The sequence below is a fragment of the Podarcis melisellensis genome, assembly GCF_964234715.1.
Source record: "Podarcis melisellensis genome assembly, chromosome: 9".
Classification (NCBI taxonomy): Eukaryota; Metazoa; Chordata; class Lepidosauria; order Squamata; family Lacertidae; genus Podarcis; species Podarcis melisellensis.
Window position 1 is genome coordinate 13,231,963 of NC_138541.1, and position 20,407 is coordinate 13,252,369.

General features: G+C 43.0%; 2 protein-coding genes across 5 annotated transcripts; one reads left to right on the forward strand and one right to left on the reverse strand.

Moving 5' to 3' along the window:
- The first annotated feature begins 314 nt into the window (after window positions 1-314).
- On the forward strand, window positions 315-6,473 carry MRPS18C (mitochondrial ribosomal protein S18C). Of its 2 annotated transcripts, none has more exons than XM_081925476.1 (6): window positions 315-601; window positions 2,707-2,768; window positions 4,354-4,437; window positions 5,888-5,945; window positions 6,211-6,270; window positions 6,356-6,473. In XM_081925476.1, exons 1-6 carry the CDS (start codon window positions 400-402, stop codon window positions 6,430-6,432), a joined length of 543 nt encoding a protein of 180 aa, XP_081781602.1. In that variant the 5' UTR covers window positions 315-399; the 3' UTR covers window positions 6,433-6,473. The 2 variants fall into 2 exon arrangements, with proteins under 2 accessions (XP_081781602.1, XP_081781603.1); XM_081925477.1 differs by having other exon boundaries at window positions 331-490.
- An 896-nt stretch (window positions 6,474-7,369) lies between these two features.
- Window positions 7,370-20,111, reverse strand: ABRAXAS1 (abraxas 1, BRCA1 A complex subunit). 3 transcript variants are annotated; one of them, XM_081925185.1, is made up of 9 exons: window positions 19,883-20,111; window positions 18,535-18,625; window positions 17,673-17,709; window positions 15,126-15,192; window positions 13,469-13,662; window positions 12,574-12,693; window positions 9,979-10,063; window positions 9,184-9,295; window positions 7,370-7,959 (listed from the first exon to the last, which is right to left on the reverse strand). In XM_081925185.1, the coding sequence occupies exons 1-9, from the start codon at window positions 19,982-19,984 to the stop codon at window positions 7,529-7,531; spliced, it is 1,239 nt and encodes a 412-aa protein (XP_081781311.1). In that variant the 5' UTR covers window positions 19,985-20,111; the 3' UTR covers window positions 7,370-7,528. The 3 variants fall into 3 exon arrangements, with proteins under 3 accessions (XP_081781311.1, XP_081781312.1, XP_081781313.1); XM_081925186.1 differs by having other exon boundaries at window positions 19,895-20,110; XM_081925187.1 differs by having other exon boundaries at window positions 18,535-18,621; window positions 19,895-20,086.
- Window positions 20,112-20,407: the final 296 nt, after the last annotated feature.

A 20,407-nucleotide genomic window follows, 5' to 3' on the forward strand; every position in this document is an offset into this window, starting at 1 on the left:
CAGCCCCAGCGGAGGGCAGTTGTAATTTAAATCAGGGCAGTTGCAGTTTAAAATTCCCGATAGGCAAAGGCTGTGAGGGATAGGTTTGTGTCTGCGGGGTGTTACGTCACTTCCCATTCATGAGCCCTTTGAGGAGAAGCTTAGGAAACGGAAATGTGGGTATAAGAAAACTCGACCCAATGACCGTTGACAGAGGGGCGGGGAAAGGAGCTAACGCCGTGCGGCGATTGGACTCCGTGTTTTGTTGACAGTTCGAACTGGGCGCTCTTGGGGATTCTTCCCGGCGCGGCGCATGCGCGGGGCCTAAAATGTGTCACGGGACAGGAAATGTACCGAGAGGGAAGGAATTAGCTGCTGCTCTGTGCGTTTTCCGCAGCGGAAGCTTGGAAGGCGGAAAACATGGCTGCCTTGGCGTTGACCGCCAAGGGCTCAGGGCGGGTTTTCTGCCTCTTCGCTGGCGCAAGGAAGGGCGCTGTTTCCTCTGGTGCAGGTAAGAGACGGAAGGTCCTGCCCCAACCAGGGAGGGAGTTTGCTTCTTTCGCTAAGGCGTGGCCTGCCTCAGGGCCGGATTTAGGTTTGATGAGGCCCTCAGCTATTGAAGGTAATAGGGCTCTTTATATGTCTAGCTGTCCTTTGTCAACAACAAATTGTCGCTGTTTTTTTGTACTGAATATATGCTATATAGTAATTTATGGACCTAATAGCTATCTAAGGACATTTGCACATGTTGCCATGCAACCAGTCCATGCAGAATGTAAAGGTAAAGGGACCCCTGACCATTAGGTCCAGTCGTGACCGACTCTGGGGTTGCGGCGCTCATCTCGCTTTATTGGCCATGGGAGGCAGCATACAGCTTCCAGGTCACGTGGCCAGCATGACTAAGCCGCTTCTGGCGAACCAGAGCAGCGCACGGAAACACCGTTTACCTTCCCGCCAGAGCGGTACCTATTTATCTACTTGCACTTTGACGTGCTTTTGAACTGCTAGGTTGGCAGGAGCAGGGACCGAAGAACGGGAGCTCACCCTGTCGCAGGGATTCGAACCACCAACCTTCTGATCGGCAGGTCCTAGGCTCTGTGGTTTAACCCACAGCGCCACCCGCATCCCTATGCAGAATGTAGGCACCCTATATCTAGAAGTGAGCAAACCAGTGATATTTTAGGGAGCAGGCTAGCAGGCAGGGCCCATTAATTACATCATTGGAGCCTACACAACATAAAACACTGTTGCTGTATGTAGGTTTTATTTTATTTCTTTTTAAACTTATATTTTGGAAATGTACATCCGAGTTTTTTTCCTTTAAAAGTTTTAGGGGGCCTCCAAGAGAGTGGGGCCCTAAGCTATAGCTTGTTTAGCCATCTGGCACTGGCCTGCCTTGTGCAGGCTAAAGGATGGATAATAGGAACACCTCAGAGCTTTAAGTTTGAATAAACAAAACAAATGGGCACCATTTTTCTATGCATTGCAACAAAGTATCATGCTGCACAAAACCTATGTACGTTTATTGCTAGGGAGTAAGTCCTGCTTGTCGTCAATAAGCGGGCACAGTTTTGAAGTGTTAAAATAACTGCTTCATCTGTCTTCAGAATAGCATGGGTGTAAGTAGCCTGAGCTAGGCTTAATTCCCGTATGATTTACAGATATATTTAGGAAGAGCAGCTCCTTAAGCAAACCCTGAACCACATTATATATTAACTCTGTAATTCTGTTCATTACTGCACTATTTGTAGATGTCCAAGGGTCTACATAACCCCATTGTGAAGCCAGGTGTCCAGACTTACATATGTATGCATTGGCTCAAGGGCTGAAGTGGCTCAGCTTTTTCATAATGCTCAGCAGTGTTGTATTTCAGAGTTCTGAACCTAGTGGAACTGAGGCTGATTTCACTAGAATCAGGACTTTGGATTTGGCTTGGTCTGGAAGATTTCCCTTGTGCGTGTTGGACCTTACAAAAGCCTTTAGAGAGAGCCTGTGTCACAATAATGGGTTGATGACATTGACTTGTGCTGATCCCTAGTAGATACCATCGGCGCACGCTGTGCCCTATGCACTGCATGCTGGGCTCTTTCCATTATTTTTTTTTTACTTGGTGTGCATTGCTACACACCCATTTTAGCAGTGAATGCAATTACTTAGAAAATCTGCTCTGAGAGATTTCCCCCGTTTGATCACCTTTGCATCCAACTGTGTGTCGTGGAATGGCAAAGCTGGTGATTGGGAGCTTTCCTTAGCCTGTGTGCACTCTTTCTGAAGTAGTTGAAATCAATAGTATAGTACTGCTTGCTGAATTCAATAGGAACACTACATTGCACCTCCTCCAGCCCACTTGGCTTCTGTGCTTGCTGTGGAGGAAGGGAATTTGCTTCCTCTTGAGGCTAGCATGAAACTAAGGGGGCTGAAAGAGGAGAGTGATCTGTTCCTCCTCTGCATGGATTTCCATACAGCTGCCAGCATGGGACTCTTTCTCATGTATGGTCATTATGTTAAATATAAACACAAAACCTGTGCTAACATCAGGGGTGGGGTGGGGAACCATTGCTGGTATATTAATGCATATCTATTGGGTTATGATAAATCTCCACAAAAGTATTAAAAAGGGGAGATGGGTTTTGGGTGCTTTAACATTCATTCTTTGCTAGCTTTAAATTTCTCGTGAATACTTAAAAACATGTTGTGAGTGTGCTTTGTTACATATGTCTTTTCCAGTTGCATCATGGAGACGGGAGTGTAGTTCATATAGTGAACAGTTGTCCAGTAATGCAGATATGGTAAGAAATGTGTGTTACAATTAACATTCTAATCAGCCTACATATTTTTGAAAGTTTTCAAACTCAAAACATAGGATGGTAGTGGTTTGCACAGGTTGTACAATGACAATAAAGGTATTATTATTATTAAAGAAAATGTGTTGCAACTGCACTTTTTGCTGTGAAACTGCACAGGAGTCAGTATAAAATATATAAGAGCGTAATCAGGTATTTCTACTTTATTTAAGGCTCATTATCAACTGTAGACTGTAAACATAGAAGACACCTTGTTGGAAGATAGCCGAAGTAAAAATGAGTGTTTCAAAATTACAGTGTTTACAACAATCTTAATTTATTTACCCTGAAAACTGTGACGCATACAATACAGAACTTGTTTGGCAAATAATTAAAAGAAACTTTGTGTCAAGTTGGAAAATGGTGCCAAAATTACCAAGGAAGTATGGCTAAGGCTGTCAGTGGTAGCTAGCCACAACAGCTATGCCTCTGAATGCTTGTCTATGGGATTGACAGGTGGGGAGACTGCTGTCTCGCTCAGGTTCTGCAAGTGGCTTAGGCATCAGGTTGACAACAGGCTGCTGGCCTAGAAGGTCTCTTGGTCTGATCCAGCAAGGTCCTTATGAATCTCCCCAGGTGATCTTAGGCCAATCACTGCCTCTTAGCCTATTTTATTTATTCATTTATTTCATAAAAAATTATATGCTGCTTAATTGTAGAAAAAAACACACCCTCAAAATGTTTTACAAAAAGGAAAAAAGAATAAAAAACTACAACCATAATTAAAAACATACAGAAGGTTAAAACCACAATATAATAGATTAAAACAAATCAAAACTCACACAAACTTTCTAAACATCTGGGTAGGCTTGTCCAAATATGAATGTCTTCAGTAGGCACCAAAAAAGAATACTGTGAAGGTGCCTGCCTGATATTAAATGTTTGACCACAGCCTGGTATAAATTACACTAGCCAATGCTTGTAAACCAAAGTGCCAGAAATATGGTTAAAATTTCTACCCCGCCTTTCCTGTACTAGGATGGTACACAAGGGATTGAGATGTAGCAACATTTTATGGGCTGAGTACATATATACGAGGGGAGGCAATCAAGAAGATTGATCAATGACGGATTCTGTTCTTACATTTAAAGTTTAATATAAGAACTATGTGGCAATTTTAAGATAAGTTAAAAAACCACCCAGAAGCAGCCTTTTGCTTTTTTTAGACTCTTCTATAAAACAGTTCTAACTAGAAGCCCCATTTGGTGGGTCAACCAAATAGACAGGTACCATATATCTATGCTAGCGTCCAACCTAGGGCTGATTTTTGTGTAACATGTTGCAAGACACTTGTACTTTATGATACTATCATGTCTGCTTCAGCACTTAAGCCAGCAATTCTCAACCTGTTGGTCCCCAGATGTTGTTGGACTACAACTCCCATCATCCCTGAGCTCTGTCCTTTCTAGCTAGGGGTAATGGGAGTTGTAGTTCAACATCTGGGGACCCACAGGTTGAGAAAGGCTGACTTAAGCAGTCAGTACTAAAAGAAAGTAGAAAGACACTTCTGCTAAAACTATTTCTGTTTCAGCCTGTGCCAATGGACAATCCCTATAAGGAACCCCCTAAAAAGTGTGTCTTGTGTGGGGTAGCTGTTGACTACAAAAATGTACAGGTAAATTCCTCTGTATTTGTTGTGTTTGTTCTCAAGGTGTACTAAAGAAGGCTGAGCAAAACCCGGCCTATGCTTATCAGAGGAGATCATGCTAGTTCACTTGTATACACTCCTACGTGTTACAAGAATACTGCTTCAGGGTGGTACTTTTGCAACATTTCTGTTCCTTTCATGTGGCTCCGTTTACTAAATATGTAAAATTAAAATTCACTCTTTTAGAATACAGTGGTGCCTCGCAAGACGAAAAGAATCCGTTCCACGAGTCTCTTTGTCTTGCGGTTTTTTCGTCTTGTGAAGCAAGCCCATTAGCGGCTTAGCGGATCAGCTGATAAGCGGCTTAGCGGCTTGGGGAAAAGGGGGGGGGGGAGGAAAAAACCCTGCTGGAACTCGCAAGACATTTTCGTCTTGCGAAGCAAGCCCATAGGAAATTCATTTTGCGAAGCACCTCCAAAACGGAAAACCCTTTCGTCTAGCGGGTTTTCCGTCTTGCGAGGCATTCGTCTTGCGGGGCACCACTGTACACTCAGGAATATGTGCAAGGAAAATATAACAAGATCAGTTGCATGTTGGAAATCCAAAGTATGCCTTGGACACATGCCAAATCCCCATGGTTATTATGACTTAAAGGTGCGGAGGCAGGATAATTGCAGGAATGCAGAATACTGTGCTTGCCCAGCACATGTGGTTGATATGGTGTCACCTTGCAAGTACAATAATTCTACACCTAATAACCAAGAGTAGGAGGTGTAAAGCCAAGTCAAGCAAGCATAGAAACAGGATTACATTTGGAATAAAGTATATAACATTGCTGCATCTCTTAACCACGGCTATATCAGGATTATCTTGTGGGCTCATGTGGTTCTTCTCTTGCATACAAAATAGTTTCTATACCTGTGGTACAGTGTTAAGCCTCACCCAGTCTTAAGTGCACGGGGCCTCTACTTTGGTTTATCCTATCAATCCTCTGGTCTTCCTTTGGATTTCCACTTGGCAGACTGACTGGCCATACAAAACAGAAACTACATTTTAAATTGTTTTCTGCTTGTGAAATTTCAGTACAGTGGTGCCTAGCAAGACGAAATTAATTCGTTCCGCGAGTTGTGTCGTCTTGCAATATTTTCGTCTTGCGGAGTGTGGATTCGCTGGGTATTTGCGGCTTTAAGAAAAAGGAAGCAAACTCGCAAGACGTTTTCGTCTTGCGAAGCAGCAAGCCCATAGGGAAAATCGTCTTGCGAAGCAACGCAAAAAATGAAAAACCCTTTCGTCTTGCGCGTTTTTCGTCTAGCGAGGCATTCGTCTTGCGAGGCACCACTGTACTTAATTTTCTTTAAATATTGCATGATTGGTATGTTTAAGTGAACTGTGGAGATTTGCTACAAATATGTAAAAAAAAAGAAGAAGAAATCAAAATGTTGCTTAATATTTGTTAATTTTTTTCCTCCTTCAACAGCTTTTGTCACAGTTTATTTCACCATATTCTGGTCACATTTTTGGAAGGCATATAACAGGTATGTGAAAGATTTAGCAGTATTATATTCAAGGTAAATGCTTTTCACTACTTATTAATTTTAAGGCTATTTAAATAGCCAGCCACCTTTGACCTGTGCATCATTCTGAATTATATTGAATTTGGTTTCTAAAACTTAAATCGAGACCAGTCTTGAGTGCTTATATTTTTAAAAGCCCCTTATAGGTTTAATCTGCATTGATAAAGGAATTGATCTTTTGATGTTTTCAAATGAAGTGGCTTTTTAGGATTTTTTGATTTTACAGGCTTATGTATGAAGAAACAGCAAGAGGTTGCAAAAAATATTAAAAGAGCCCGACAACTGGGTAAGCATCTTTTTAAAATATGGGGGTACTTAGATGTTTTGCAAATTGCTTTGTTTCTAAAGCTTCTGAATTTATTATGTTGCAGGATTTATGTCAGTTACATATAAGGACCCAACATTCCTCAGCGACCCTAAAGTATGTAGTATCAAATATCCAGAATGAATTATGTTAACTGTACTTAATAAAACTGATTTTGTAACTGATTTGTAGTCATTCCTGGTACTTCCTTAATAAGCAAACCGCTAACACGTCAGATACGATCCTGTTAATTCTGCTGTATACAGAGTACAAAGGATTGCCATGTGAATGGCAGAATGCTTCTCCTCTGTGCTAATAATCATGTCATTCTTCAAATGGCTGTCATTTTGTATGCAAGGTGGAAAAAATGCTGTCTTAAAATGAAATAAAAACTTTATAAAGAAGAAAACACATGCTGGCATGCCTAACAATAAAAGTACCTACTTGGAAGCAAGTATCTATGTCTAATAGGGCTTACTCCTAGGTAGGTGTAGGCTAGGCGCATCTGTGTGCTATATTACTATGTACTATATTGCCCCGTGTGGAAAATGGAGTAGTGGAACACAAAGGCAGTATCATGAATGAAATATTTGTATTAAGGTCTTGTCAATTTCTCTGTAGGCTGACATGAAACCATGTTTAGCCTTCAATTCAGCTGCTTCGCTTTCAAGCACAGCATGTTACTTAATGGGTTATAACCATTTTGTATCCTACTGATGACAGAAGACTCTGATCCAGTGGAGGAAAGTTTCCCCTCCTTTCCTCTGCAAACCTGTGTACCACCCCTTTCTGCTCCAGAGGTTGGTGGACCCCTTGGAATTACATCGGAGGCAGCATGAGAACCTGAAGAGGGGAGGAACTAGTGAGAATGACATGTCCTTTCCCTCAAGAGAAGCCTCCACTGGATCAAAGAGGGACAACTGGATAAAAGCCAAGAAATATTGTTGCATTCTTAGTCCAGCCTTGGAGAAAACAAACATGGTACTATCAGTACAGCTCATTTTATGCTGAAGTCTTCCACCAGGGATAATCCCTGTGGAAAATAAGGAATACAAAATCTTCTGAGGAAGAAACTAGACTATTTTGTCCCCCCCCAATTGTGGGGATTAATGCTGGTTTAATTTTTGATGGGTGCGTTTTCATAAACAAGACTCCCTCCCCAGACACCATGAACAAATGGAGAGTTATATAGGCAACAATTTCTGGGGGGAAATAAATCCTTTTTCTGTACGGAAAGGGATTAAAAACTTGGAGACACTCTGCGTTCTTCAGGCTCTTTTGTAACATCCTCATCAGGTTCGGTGTCACTGGTTGGAATGTTTGTTTCTTGGTCACTGTTCTTTTGGTCCTCCCGAAATAGATTTCGCCGAAGTTTGAAAGATCGTAGCCTTTTGAATGGCTTTGGTCCACTTGTAGTTACAGTAGCCTTTCGCTTAATTACCTGCCTTGTCTCAGCTTCAGGGCAACTATTTTCTTTGAACATTAAGGTCAGCCAGTCCATTATTTTTGTGTTGTGGTCAATGTTGCAGCAATGCTTAGAAATCTGTCTTCCTTTTAAAGTAACACTGCTTGACTGCAGTCCAGAATTTGGGAAAAAGTTTTGCAAAGCTTGACAGAGGAAGATATTTTCTTTCGATTCATCTGGGTGACTTTTCTTTGTTTGGGTAACTTCTGAAACAGACAGAGGGTATTTTCTTTTGATACAACAGCTACATCAGCCTACAAGACTTCCAACTGCGTAGAACAGCAGCTGCTTGACTGGTAACTATTTAATGAGCAGTCCTAAGACTTTGGCAAGCCTCAAGTCCCTTGATTTGGATGACGTGACAAACTCTGGTTAAGGAAAGGCAAAAGCATGGGGCCTGAGACTTGCTGAAGCCTTTTCATATTGTGCGAAACTACAGCTTAATAAAACATCCAACCATAGCATATGTGAAATAGCAGCTCATACATTCTAAATATCTGAAGTATTTGCTGAACATGGTTTTTGCATCATCAGGGTCATTTCTAGACCCTGTATTAATAATAATAGTAATAATGATAATAATAATAATTTATTTGTACGGCGCCCATCTCGCTGGGCTTCCCCAGCCATTCTGTGCGGCTTCCAACAAAGATTGAAAATACATTAAAATGTCACACATTAAAAACTTCCCTGAACTTTAGATGTCTTCTAAATGTCAGGTAATTTATCTCTTTGACATCTGATGGGAGGGCGTTCCACAGGGTGGGTGCCACTACCGAGAAGGCCCTCTGCCTGGTTCCCTGTAGCTTTGCTTCTCGCAATGAGGGAACCGCCAGAAGGCCCTCGGTGCTGGACCTCAGTGTCTGGGCAGAATGACGGGTGGAGACGCTCCTTCAGGTATACTGGGCCGAGGCCGTTTATATATATCAGAGGTAGCCAGCTTGCTGTCATCCAACTTGCTGTTGTATTCCTAACCATTACCGACCCCTGCCAGCATGACCAGGGGTCAGGGGGTGAAAGCTACAGTCCAATAATAGCCGTAGGGCACTGCGTAACCTATTCCTGATCTATGCTCTTGGTTCCTATTGTAGAATTCTGAGCAGTGCCTAGTTTTACCACTTGATTAAGTGTGTAAGCTCTTTTTACAGGAGCAAAGGCTGACAAGTAAATTGAAGATGCCAAAGGTAGAGGGAATGCAGTGACAATTCATAAGCGCACCCCTGCTTTAGAATCAGAACCAAGAGATTGAATTTAAGATCCTAGGACAGGTATTGAAGTAGGAACCTGTAACTCTTATTCTTCTGTCTCCTACATTTCTATGCAGCTTTCACTAAAGGGGAATGAGGGTTCCTATTTAAGCTCTAGAAGATTACCGTACTTATCCTGTCAATTTATTGACATGGAACAGAAAGTTAGGTGTTTTAAGTTACCTGCAGTTTGCATCTGTTCTTTTTTCCTTCGTACTTCTTGTCTCAGTTGATCTACTTCTGCTAGCAGATTCTCTACTGATCTTTCACTATCTGCTACTTTACTGCCTATATTCTAGGAGAGAGGGGAAAAATGAGACACCTTGTGGAATAAATTGTCGTCATATCCGTATACAAATAAACATTTTGATTAAGCTTTTTTATGAATTAACAGCTAACTGATGGTGGCTATCGTCTACCTCCACAGTTGAAAGTAGCAATACTTCTGAATACCAGTTGCTGGAAACCACAGAAAGGGAGAGAGTTGCTCTTGCACTCATGTTCTGCTTACTGGTTTCCCACAGGCATCTGGTTGGCCACTGTGAGAACAAGACACTGGACTAAATGGGCCACTGGCCTGATGCAGCAGAGCTATTCTTATAAAACTGAGGCACTCTCTATGTGTGCTGTTGGAGACTAGATAATGCTGTCACCGAACACTTAACTTCCTGAATAAAAGTTGTGTGATTAAGCTTTCAGGTGACCCCAGAACAACAGGTTTTTCTGGAATACAGCCTAAATAAGTGTAATTCTGCACATGGCATTCATTTCCCTACCTATGGTTATTTCTAGGACACACAATAATATTATATCTGCCTGGTGTACAAGTTAATGGGGTTTACTTTCCCCTAATTTTCAGCTTCAGGACATTTTGTGTCAACATTTCTTCATATAGATTGTGTTGCCAAACACTTATTTCAAACTTTGTGTTACTGGTTAAAAGATGCGTGAGAAGTTTTCCAAAAGCATGTAACTTACCTCCATTTCCTCCTGCAAGGTGGCAGACATTTCAGCAGTCTTCAGAACCTCTTTTAGAGACCCATCTTCATTAAAAAATTCTGACCTTTTGATACAAAAAAGAAAATCTAGAATGTACTATTTCCATCTGCCATTTTATGCGAAGTGGCTTTTGAAATCTCTAAATTTTGGCATTGACAACCGAACACAACCTTTAAAAAAAGGTAAAGGACCCCTGAAAGTTAAGTCCAGTCACAGATGACTCTGGGGTTGCGACGCTCATCTCACTTTACAGGCCAAGTGAGCCGGCGTTTGTCCGCAGACAGCTTTTCTGGGTCATGTGGCCAGCACGACTAAGCTGCTTCTGGTGAAACCAGAGCAGCACATGGAAACACGGTTTACCTTCCCGCCACAGCAGAATCTATTTATCTACTTGAACTGGCGTGCTTTTGAACTGCTAGGTTGGCAGGAGCTGGGACAGAGCAACGGGAGCTCACCCTGTCGCAGGGATTTGAACCACCAACCTTCAGATCGGCAAGCCCAAGAGGCTCAGTGGTTTAGACCACAGCGCCACCCGCGTCCCTTAGCTGACATGAAAACCTATAGGAATAAGCAGGAAATCTCAAGCACTAGGGCATTTAGGAGACAATGCTTGCTGATGGAATTGCTGGTTAAAATAAGACAAGTTTGTTTATAGTAAGTTAAAAGTCGATCTCCAGTGTAGTGAGTGGAGTTCTTAAAATAATGCAAGTACATGTTTTTCCTTAGTAAACATCAGACAGTCCAGCTTTCTAGGCTGAAGCCTACCATCCACCCCTCTTTTTAAAAATTACTTATCCAAACAGTGAAACTGAACCACTGAAACAGAATCCTGGTTTGCAGAATTACCGTATTTTTCGTCCCATAGGACGCACCTAGTTTTTTTGGGGGGGAAATAAAGGAATTCCCCCCCCCTTTATTTCCCCCCCAAAAGCAGGTCGGGGAAACCGAACCAGGTCGGGGAACAGCGGGATGGCGGCGCTGCGCCTCCCTGCTGTCCCCCGAGCTTGTGGGGCTGGCCAATGTCTGCCTGGCGCGAGAGGCGCTCTGCTTCAGGGCGCCCCACTCACCGGGCGGCAGGCTGCTATCCGCAGCGTGGGGAGCCCTGTGGGGAACTCCTGCAGGGCTCCCCACGCTGCGGATGTGTTCCCGAAGCGCCAGGCACTCTGCTTTCAGGGCGCCCGACGCTCCAGGAAGCAGGCTGCTATCCGCAGCCTAGACATCCCTGCGGGACCTCCCGCAGGGCTGCCTAGGCTGCGGATGTCTTCCTGAAGCCTGGAGAGCAAGAGGGGTCAGTGCGCACGACCCCTCTTGCACTCCAAGCTTCAGCGAAAGCCTGCATTCGCCCCATAGGACGCACCCAGATTTCCCCTTCATTTCTGGACGAAATGTATGGTAAAACAAAACAAAACCAACGCCACCAAAAGAGAACAGTACTTAAAACAAAACAAAACAGTCCAATGAGGACTGAGCATCCTCATAAGATACAAGCAGGCCCAGAATGCTGAGTGCCAGATGAAAGAGAAAAATGGAAAGCTGAAGGAGGAAGGTGAATTGGCTTGCTTGGCCCTTATTGTGGTCTGGTTCACATATGGCACTAAGCATAAATGCACAAACCCACAAGAACTTGCAGCAGAAATTGCAAGCACTTTGCTCCTGCCTGAACCTGGGTTTGTGGTTTGTCTCACTTGACAAACTGCAAGCGATAGCCAAGGTTTGTTCTTGGCTTACTGTCCAGTGTTTGTCGGAGGGAGACAGACCACAAGGCTGAGGTTTAACTACAACACTATGCCAAACAATGGCTTTGCTGCAGGTAGCACAGCAGCATGAGGACTGAAGGAGCAAAGCAGCCACTATTTCTGCTTTGATTACCTGTGCACTCAGGCTTAGCTATGGTTTAGCTTGATTTTACATGCATACTGGGCCAATTTGCAATATCCAGGAAGAGGCCAGAGCTGGAACAGGAGCACTGCTATTAGGGGAGATGAAGACACACTGTAGTATTTTCCCACTTGTATGAACTTAAAAATGGAAAGCGTAATGCTGGTGGTCAACAAAAGAGGTTTAAAGAATATCTCAAGGCAAATCTAAAAAAATGTAGTGTAAACACTGACAACTGGGAAACACTGCCCTGTGAGCGATCCAGTTGGAGAACAGCCTTTACCAAAGGTGTCGTGGGCTTCTTTGAAGGCACTCGAACTCCGGATGCAAGGGAGAAACGTGCTAAGAGGAAGGCGCGCTTGGCAAATCCACACCGTGATCAACTCCCGCCCGGAAACCAATGTCCCCACTGTTGCAGGACGTGTGGATCCAGAATTGGCCTCCACAATCACTCACAGACTCATTGTTAAAACCGTGTTTATGGAAGACAATCTTACTCAGCTATGAGTGATCACCAAAGAGGAAGAAGAAATATTTGTGTGTGTATATATGCGCGCGCGCGCACACACACACACACACACACACACACACACACATATATGCACACATACACATACACACATTTATGCTGCTAGCTGGCAATCATTTGGAGTCACCAAAAATGCAATGCAAAAAATTTAAACATCCTTTTCATACCTGTGTTTTGCAACTGCTCTACAATAGCCGGAAGAAATACAAGAAGCAGATGCGGTATGGTATCCGTGCTCTTCTGCCATTCTCAAATTGGCAATAACAAGAGGAACTTTCTGAAAAGGACTTTAGAATAGGATAAATAGAAGAATTTAATATAACTACAATGGGAAGGTTTACTGAGTGCACGAAATTGTGCCATTCCATTATTAATTCTTAAGACAACTTACTTTTGAGAAGAGTTGTATAGGATTGCTTTGTGTGTCCCACTAAGTTCAATGGGGTTTACTCCCAGGTTTGCAGCCTTACAAAAAAATCTTATACATTCTTACCTGGGAGTTAATGTCTACTGAGCTCCGAGCAACTTACTTCTGAGTAAACGTGCTGAGAAATATGCTTTTAATATTTTAAGACTGAGCACTGCTCAGACACAAACTAATCCCGTGGTTGTCTTGGAACTTACAAAGATGGTGTGCAATGCCTATAGTGCAACTGCTATTACTGTATTAACTAGACTCTAATGCGCCATTGAATCTAATGCGCACCTTAATTTTCGCAACGTGATTTGGCCAAAAAAGAAGCGCGTTAGATTTGAGTAAATACAGTATTATGCTTCGGGACAGTTTGCTATCACCTGCACCACATCAGCTCTCAAGCTTTTTGCGCTAATGTGATGTTGGGTCTCTCCCGCACATTTCTGTAGAGCTATCACAAGTCTAATTATGTGCAAGATTGCAGTCAATGATATCAAGAGTAAGAAGGCGAAATTTCAACAGAAAGAAATCATTTCCATTGAAAGATTTCCTCCAAATTTCAAAGGAAAAGGGATTAACCCAAGAAAGTGATTAGCTATATTTCACTGAGTTACAGAAGTGCACTAAAGGGTGACGAATATACTTACCCTTCTTGCGGTTTATGTAAGGCATATTCAAGTTTGTAAGTGGATAAATTTGAAGACGTTGGGCTGAAAGTCAGTAACAGAAAAACAAGGCCCTGATTTGCCAAGTGTGACTGTAAATGCTTATGAAGGAGCCGCTCTCTGAACGTCATTGTCTGGTCAGTATTACGCCTGAGTTTGTACCAGCCCACCACAGTCTGGAAAAGAAATGGAAATCTGAAAATTAGATATAGTTTCTAATAATAATAATAATAATAATAATAATTTATTTATTTATACCCCGCCCATCTGGCTCGGTTTTCCCAGCCACTCTGGGCGGCTTCCAACAAAACACTAAAATACAATAACCTATTAAACATAAAAGCTTCCCTAAGCAGGGCTGCCTTCAGATGTCTTCTAAAAGTTTGGTAGTTGTTCTTCTCTTTGACATCTGGTGGGAGGGCGTTTCACAGGGCAGGTGCCACTACTGAGAAGGCCCTCTGCCTGGTTCCCTGTAACTTGGCTTGTCGCAGTGAGGGAACCGCTAGAAGGCCTTTGGCACTGGACCTCAGTGTCCGGGCAGAACGATGGGGGTGGAGATGGTCCTTCAGGTATACTGGACCAAGGCCATTTAGGGCTTTAAAGGTCAGCACCAACACTTTGAATTGTGCTCAGAAACGTGCTGGGAGCCAGTGTAGGCCTTTCAAGACTGGTGTTATATGGTCTCGGTGGCTGCTCCCAGTCATCAGTCTAGCTGCCGCATTCTGGATTAGATGTAGTTTCCGGGTCACCTTCAAAGGTAGTCCCACATAGAGCACATTGCAGTAGTCCAAGCGAGAGATAACTAGAGCATGCACCACTCTGGCAAGACAGTCTGCGGGCAGGTAGGGTCTCAGCCTGCATACCAGATGGAGTTGATAAACAGCTGCCCTGGACACACAATTGACCTGCGCCTCCATGGACAGCTGTGAGTCCAGAATGACTCCCAGGCTCCGTCCCTGGTCCTTCAGGGGCACAGTTACCCCAATCAGGACCTGGGAGTCCTCCATACCCGCCCATCTCCTGTCCCCCCCCCCAAAAGTACTTCTGTCTTCAACCTCAATCTGTTAGCCGCCATCCATCCTCCAACCGCCTCCAGACACTCACACAGGACCTTCACTGCCTTCACTGGTTCTCATACCTCTTGCATAATGACTGAGAGTCACCCTATTGCTGGTGCTAAAAGGTGATTTTACCTGGGTTCCCTAAGACTCAGCTTAGCTCGTCTTCTGAGAGGCAATGGAATTTCCACCAGCCAAGGTACTAGGCCATACTTAAAATGTCTCTTTGGTAACAACAACCTTGTGCCCATAATGTGAAAAGTTGAAAAACCATGTCACTGGCAGAGCAACTGTTTGTATGTTCGCTCTGAAGTATGGTCCATTGTATTCAATTGAGCTTCTTTGCCAATAAGTGTGTGGAGATAGCAGTCAAAAGCTGCAATCCTAGACACACTTATACTTTCATGGAGTAAGCACACTGAACTCACTGGGACTTACCTAAAAGTAAAACCTGCCTGTACGTGTCTAAAAAGAACCAGGCTGTAGGATATTGTGCATACATTTAAACAAGTATATAGTAGTAATCTATAGTATCCATACATTTCTGTTTTGTGAAGAGGTTAGTTCTAAATGCAAAATACCTTTTTGCAATTCGACAGTATATTATTCAGCAGTGGCTCGTTCAATTCTCCTCCCGAGTTGTAAAAGCTGGAAAAAATAAGAGGAATCCCAAGGGCAACAGATGCTGAATCAAAGACATTTCTAGAGTGGCATTGGTTTTTATTACTAAGCTTCACACATTTGCTCATACAGCAAATGAACACAGGGTATAATGATAATTTCAACAAAAATACAGAAATCAAATCCTTTGGAAGAGAAGGAAGTAATGGAGAAAATCGGGTAACATCTTCTACCCTGAAATAATAATCACTTTGTTTGATTTACTGATTCTCCATATGTATTATTCAATATCAATTGAAGGCATATTTATTTACCCAGGCTTTTGCCGCGTGATGACCCTAGCGCCAATATGTATTCAATGAATGGTTGCTAAAATTGGCATTTGCATATATATTTTTATCCTTGTTTTTAAATTTTTGTTGGTTGTACATTGCCCTGAACTCCTGTGCAGGACATGCAAATGAATAAATGCCCTGAATAAATAAAAATATGCATTTCTGCAAGAGGATAAGCAACAACAATGTTTTCAGAATGGCATGCTGGTGTCCCTATTTTTACAAGGCACAAAGCAAGTCATCTGCATATTATGTGTATTTCTAATTGGCTAAGTACAGATTGCTAGTACAAAAAAGGGTAAAGCAAACCATGATCCGTATTCCTTAGTAAGGCAGATGTTAAAATTTATTTGAAAACATTTTTCTAAACATTTTTACAGTGCACATTAGATTGCTGACACATCTCTTCACTAGCTTCAAAAATAAATGTAGACCTAGTTTTCATCTGTGTCTGAGGTGTACCACCACAGGCGAGGTCTCAAATGACTCAATGCTTCTTTGTACAATAACACAGAAAACTAGGTTATCAGGTAAAACTCAGCCTTCTGCCCAATATGCCATGTGCAGTGAATATTCTTACATGGAGGAGCATTCAGTAATACGACACAAATTCTCACATGTAGTCTGAAGCAGTACAGCTCAGATACGCTTATGTTTTGAGAATTATAAGGTCTAAGATATAAAATAAATGTTCATAAATGTACCAGGCAAACACATACATAAATATATAAACCGCGTGTCTGAAACAGTACAGGAAAAGAGTCCTAAAGCCATTTTGACTTATTTCAGTGACCTCAAATATTCCTCTGCAGTTTGGATGGAAATGGGAAAAGCCTCCCCATTGTCTCTGTGCTCACAATTCCTGCCTTAAGGGCACATTTGTGTATGAACAGGGTGAGCCTGTGACCTGGACTCAGGAATTAAGTATTTATCATCACAAAAGAATGGCCAGACTGTCCAGGTAACTCATGGGTAAGCAAACTAAGGCCCAGGGGTCAGATCTGGCCCAATCACCTTCTAAATCCAGCCGCGGACGGTCTGGGAATCAGTGCGTTTTTACATGCGTAAAATGTGTCCTTTTATTTAAAATGCATCTCTGGGTTATTTATGGGGCCTGCCTGATGTTTTTACATTAGTAGAATGTGCGCTTTTATTTAGAACACATCCCTGGGTTATTTGTGGGGCATAGGAATTCGTTTTTGTTTTGTTTTTTCAAATACAGTCTGGCCCTCCACAAGGCCTGAGGGACAGTGGACAGGCCCCCTGCTGAAAAAGTTTGCTGACCCCTGATAAACCCTTTAACAGGTTTCTGCTGTAGACCTCCCCTTCTGTGATATATGTATGATGTACTGGGGGGTAGTCTTGAGCTACAGGGTGGCAATTTCAAAAGCCTATATAAGGGCTTGCACACCACTGTTCTTGGTCTCTCCTCCCTCCTGGGTGGGGTGGGGGGGTGAGCACCCTGTTGTAACAGTTTAATAAAGATATGGCTTACTATATGCTTTGCTTCTCAATACAGTGGTACCTCACGTTAAGAACTTAATTCGTTCCGGAGGTCCGTTCTTAACCTGAAACTGTTCTTAACCTGAAGCACCACTTTAGCTAATGGGGCCTCCCACTGCCGCTGCACGATTTCTGTTCTCATCCTGAAGCAAAGTTCTTAACCTGAGGTACTATTTCTGGGTTAGCGGAGTCTGTGACCTGAAGCGTCTGTAACCTGAAGCGTCTGTAACCCGAGGTACCACTGTATTCTCTGGTTGGCCTCTGTGATTTTCTCCTACCGATAGAGAACCGACATAAGGACTCTATACGGGCTCCCGGATACCCCATAAGGGAAAAGGAGCAGTTTTTATCTTATAAAAGTTTCAAGACCATATTACCAGAGAAACAAATGTTCTGATTCAGATCACACAACTGTGTATAACCTCTGTAGTATCAAAGTATTGGGGAAAGAACTCTCTAAACATGCTTCCCTTGCTTACATAGGCTGCAAACATTTATCTGTGAGCAAGCCCCACCGAAATAAGTTTCCTTAGGCATGCGTATTCTGTTGCCATGATCCAAGGCTCTGAATCCATCGCATGAAGTGCTTCATGTGAGGGGGAGGGTTTTACCATCCCCTTCTATAACACATAATTCAAGTTTCTTTCTGAAATAGGGTACAGCACTTACCTGAAGGGTTGGTAGCATGGAATGTGACTTTGTATATCTGAAAATGAAACGACATCTTACTTTCCCCTGAATGATTGTGTAATACCACTGTACAGTGTGGTCTGCTGACAGTAATAACTGAATTCTGTGTTCAGTCACAACCTTACAAGATACTCAAATAATTTTAATATTTATTACATCTGCTAGTCACTTTGTACAAAAAAAAGTCTTAAAGCGACTTAAGATGAAGTACTGCTAAAATCAACTAAAAGTCAGAAAAATTAAGAACAATGTAGAATATAAAGTTCCTTAAAAGTTCACCCACATTCCATTTATATACTTCAAACAGCGGATAAGCAAAAGTCCATGTGACTAAAGAGGCTTGAAAAAGTATACAGCTGGGTATATCCACTAAAATCACACATCATAGGTATGTTCTCTCACGTGTATACTGACACACAACCTACTACAGTAAATTTGAAGATCTATATCATTTTTCTTCCTCAAAAACAAATGCAAAACAAAGTAGGCAGGTCTTTGATCACATTTGTTCTCTTTCTGCTGCTCTGAAGAGATAGGAGTGTCAAGGGACCATTATGAAAAGCTGTATAGAAATAAAAGAACTACACAACCACAGGACAAACCAGGAGATGACACTATTCCTTGTGGGGGAGGGAAAGGATCAGTTGCGGTATAAAATAAATCCTGCTGCTAGACATCATGGGATCCCACAGAATGACTTCACAGCAGCTCAGAAGCAATGCAGCATCACCACCGCATTCAAATATACTGATACGCTCAAGCACTAATAATAATATTTTACAAGCGCCACAGAATGTTCATTCCGCCCCAAAGGAAATGCATCAGTTGGTAACTGACTTACCAATTGTATACACAACTTCAGCACCATCCATCTGAGAGTCAGTAATGATGTCCTTGGCTTCAGATTTCACCTCCCCAAGGAGGAATCCTTCCTTTGCAATTGAAGAGACACCATAGTTACGCATCACTAGCAGGAGCTGTATAGTCAGTATTATTATTATTATTACTTTTGTTTTTAAACCACTTTATATTTTGAATTAAAAAAATCTCAAAGCAGTTTGCAACCTACATTAAAACATCAAATAAAACAATCCCAAATAAAACACTATTGAAGAAAGTAAAATATAATGTATACATCCAAAGTAACAAAATGAACAGGAATCTAAAATATTAGGTTTCAAAACAAAACATTACAATAGAGGTCAACTACAGAATTCATATTTAATGCAGCAAAGTTAGCAAAACAAAGCAGGACAAAACAAAATTTTCAAAAGAAAACATTGCTAAAGGAAGTCAAATATAAAATGCTCATTTAAAACAGCATAATTTAAGGGCTGGGCCTGGGCGGAAGTATTTGAGTCATCCCCCTTCAAAAAGCAGATAAAATTGCACCCTTTGCCACTGACTAGTCCCAAACTTTAGCAAATTTGGAAGCATATTCTAACATTAAACTATGGGTGCTTCCAGGTGTCCTGTCCACGAAGCATCCATAGCTGTTTTGCAAGGTTAGGCGACGTTGTGTCAAGCCAGTGTGGCTATGGAGTGTCAGACTACGACTAGGACCTGGGAGATCTGCGAGGAGGGAAATTTGAAATACATATATCTCAAGCACGCCCAAGACACAGCGGAGACACACAGCAGCATTTTATGGAGAGGTGAAATCTTCCTGCGGAGGAGGGGAAGCTCAATTTAAGCCGTGCTTTTAAGAGGGGCCGCAGAGAGGGTTACGGTCCCTCTATTGTTACAGACCCACGCAGGGCACCGGGCTGGCTGCGCGCACAAAGCACTCGGGTTTGGGATTCACACGAGACGCGAGGCAACTCTTCCCAAAGTAAGTGGTGGAGAGGGGGGTCTGCGCGCGTTGCAGCTCCGTCGCTGTCTAAAAGTGGGAAATGCACACGTGCATGTATACACGCATGCATACAAACATATAACCAGGAGTGGAACTTGGTGCGGGAAGGGGCAGCCACGGCAGGAGATGCGCTCTCAACTGGCCTCTGCACAAACACATACACAACAACAACAACACACCCTGGCTCCCTTTTACGCATAAAGCACCCGAGCTCCCATTAAGCAAGGACAAGAGGTGCCGGGGCGAAAGCATTTCCTCGGGGTAACCCGAAGGCACCCCCGTCCACTCCATGCGTAATGGCGAGGGGGGATGTTCGCCAACGCGGGGCGAAGGGCACCTTTTTACGCACAGTGTCGGAGCCGCTGTTGACATGGTGGAAAGCGAGCGCGCCCACGAAGGCGCCCGAGAGGAGAGCCGTCGTGCTTTCGGCGGCTGCCATGGCCGGATCCGCGCCCAACGGGCCTGTTCAGCCGCGCGAAGGAAGGCGGGAGAGGCCGGTGGGGAAGGAAGCGAGGCCGGCTGCGAGCGGAGCAATGGCCGCGCCCGGCCCTGGAGACCCGACGAGGGAGGAGGCGGAGACATCGGGCGCCCAGAGAGAAAGAGGCCGCCCACTGGCACACAGAGAAAGGGATCTAAACGTGTGTGTGTGTACATAAGGAATCAGTATACACACGCACAGCTTTTATCTGGTTTTTATTAAGATACACGCAAGAAACAAGGAATCATTGCAGGTGTCTTTCTTTGGCTTTTATTAACACACGAACAATAAACATAAGGAATCACACACACACATCTATATATCTATCTATATATATCTATATATATGCGCGTGCGTGTATTTAAAATAGTTAAAAGCCAAAAA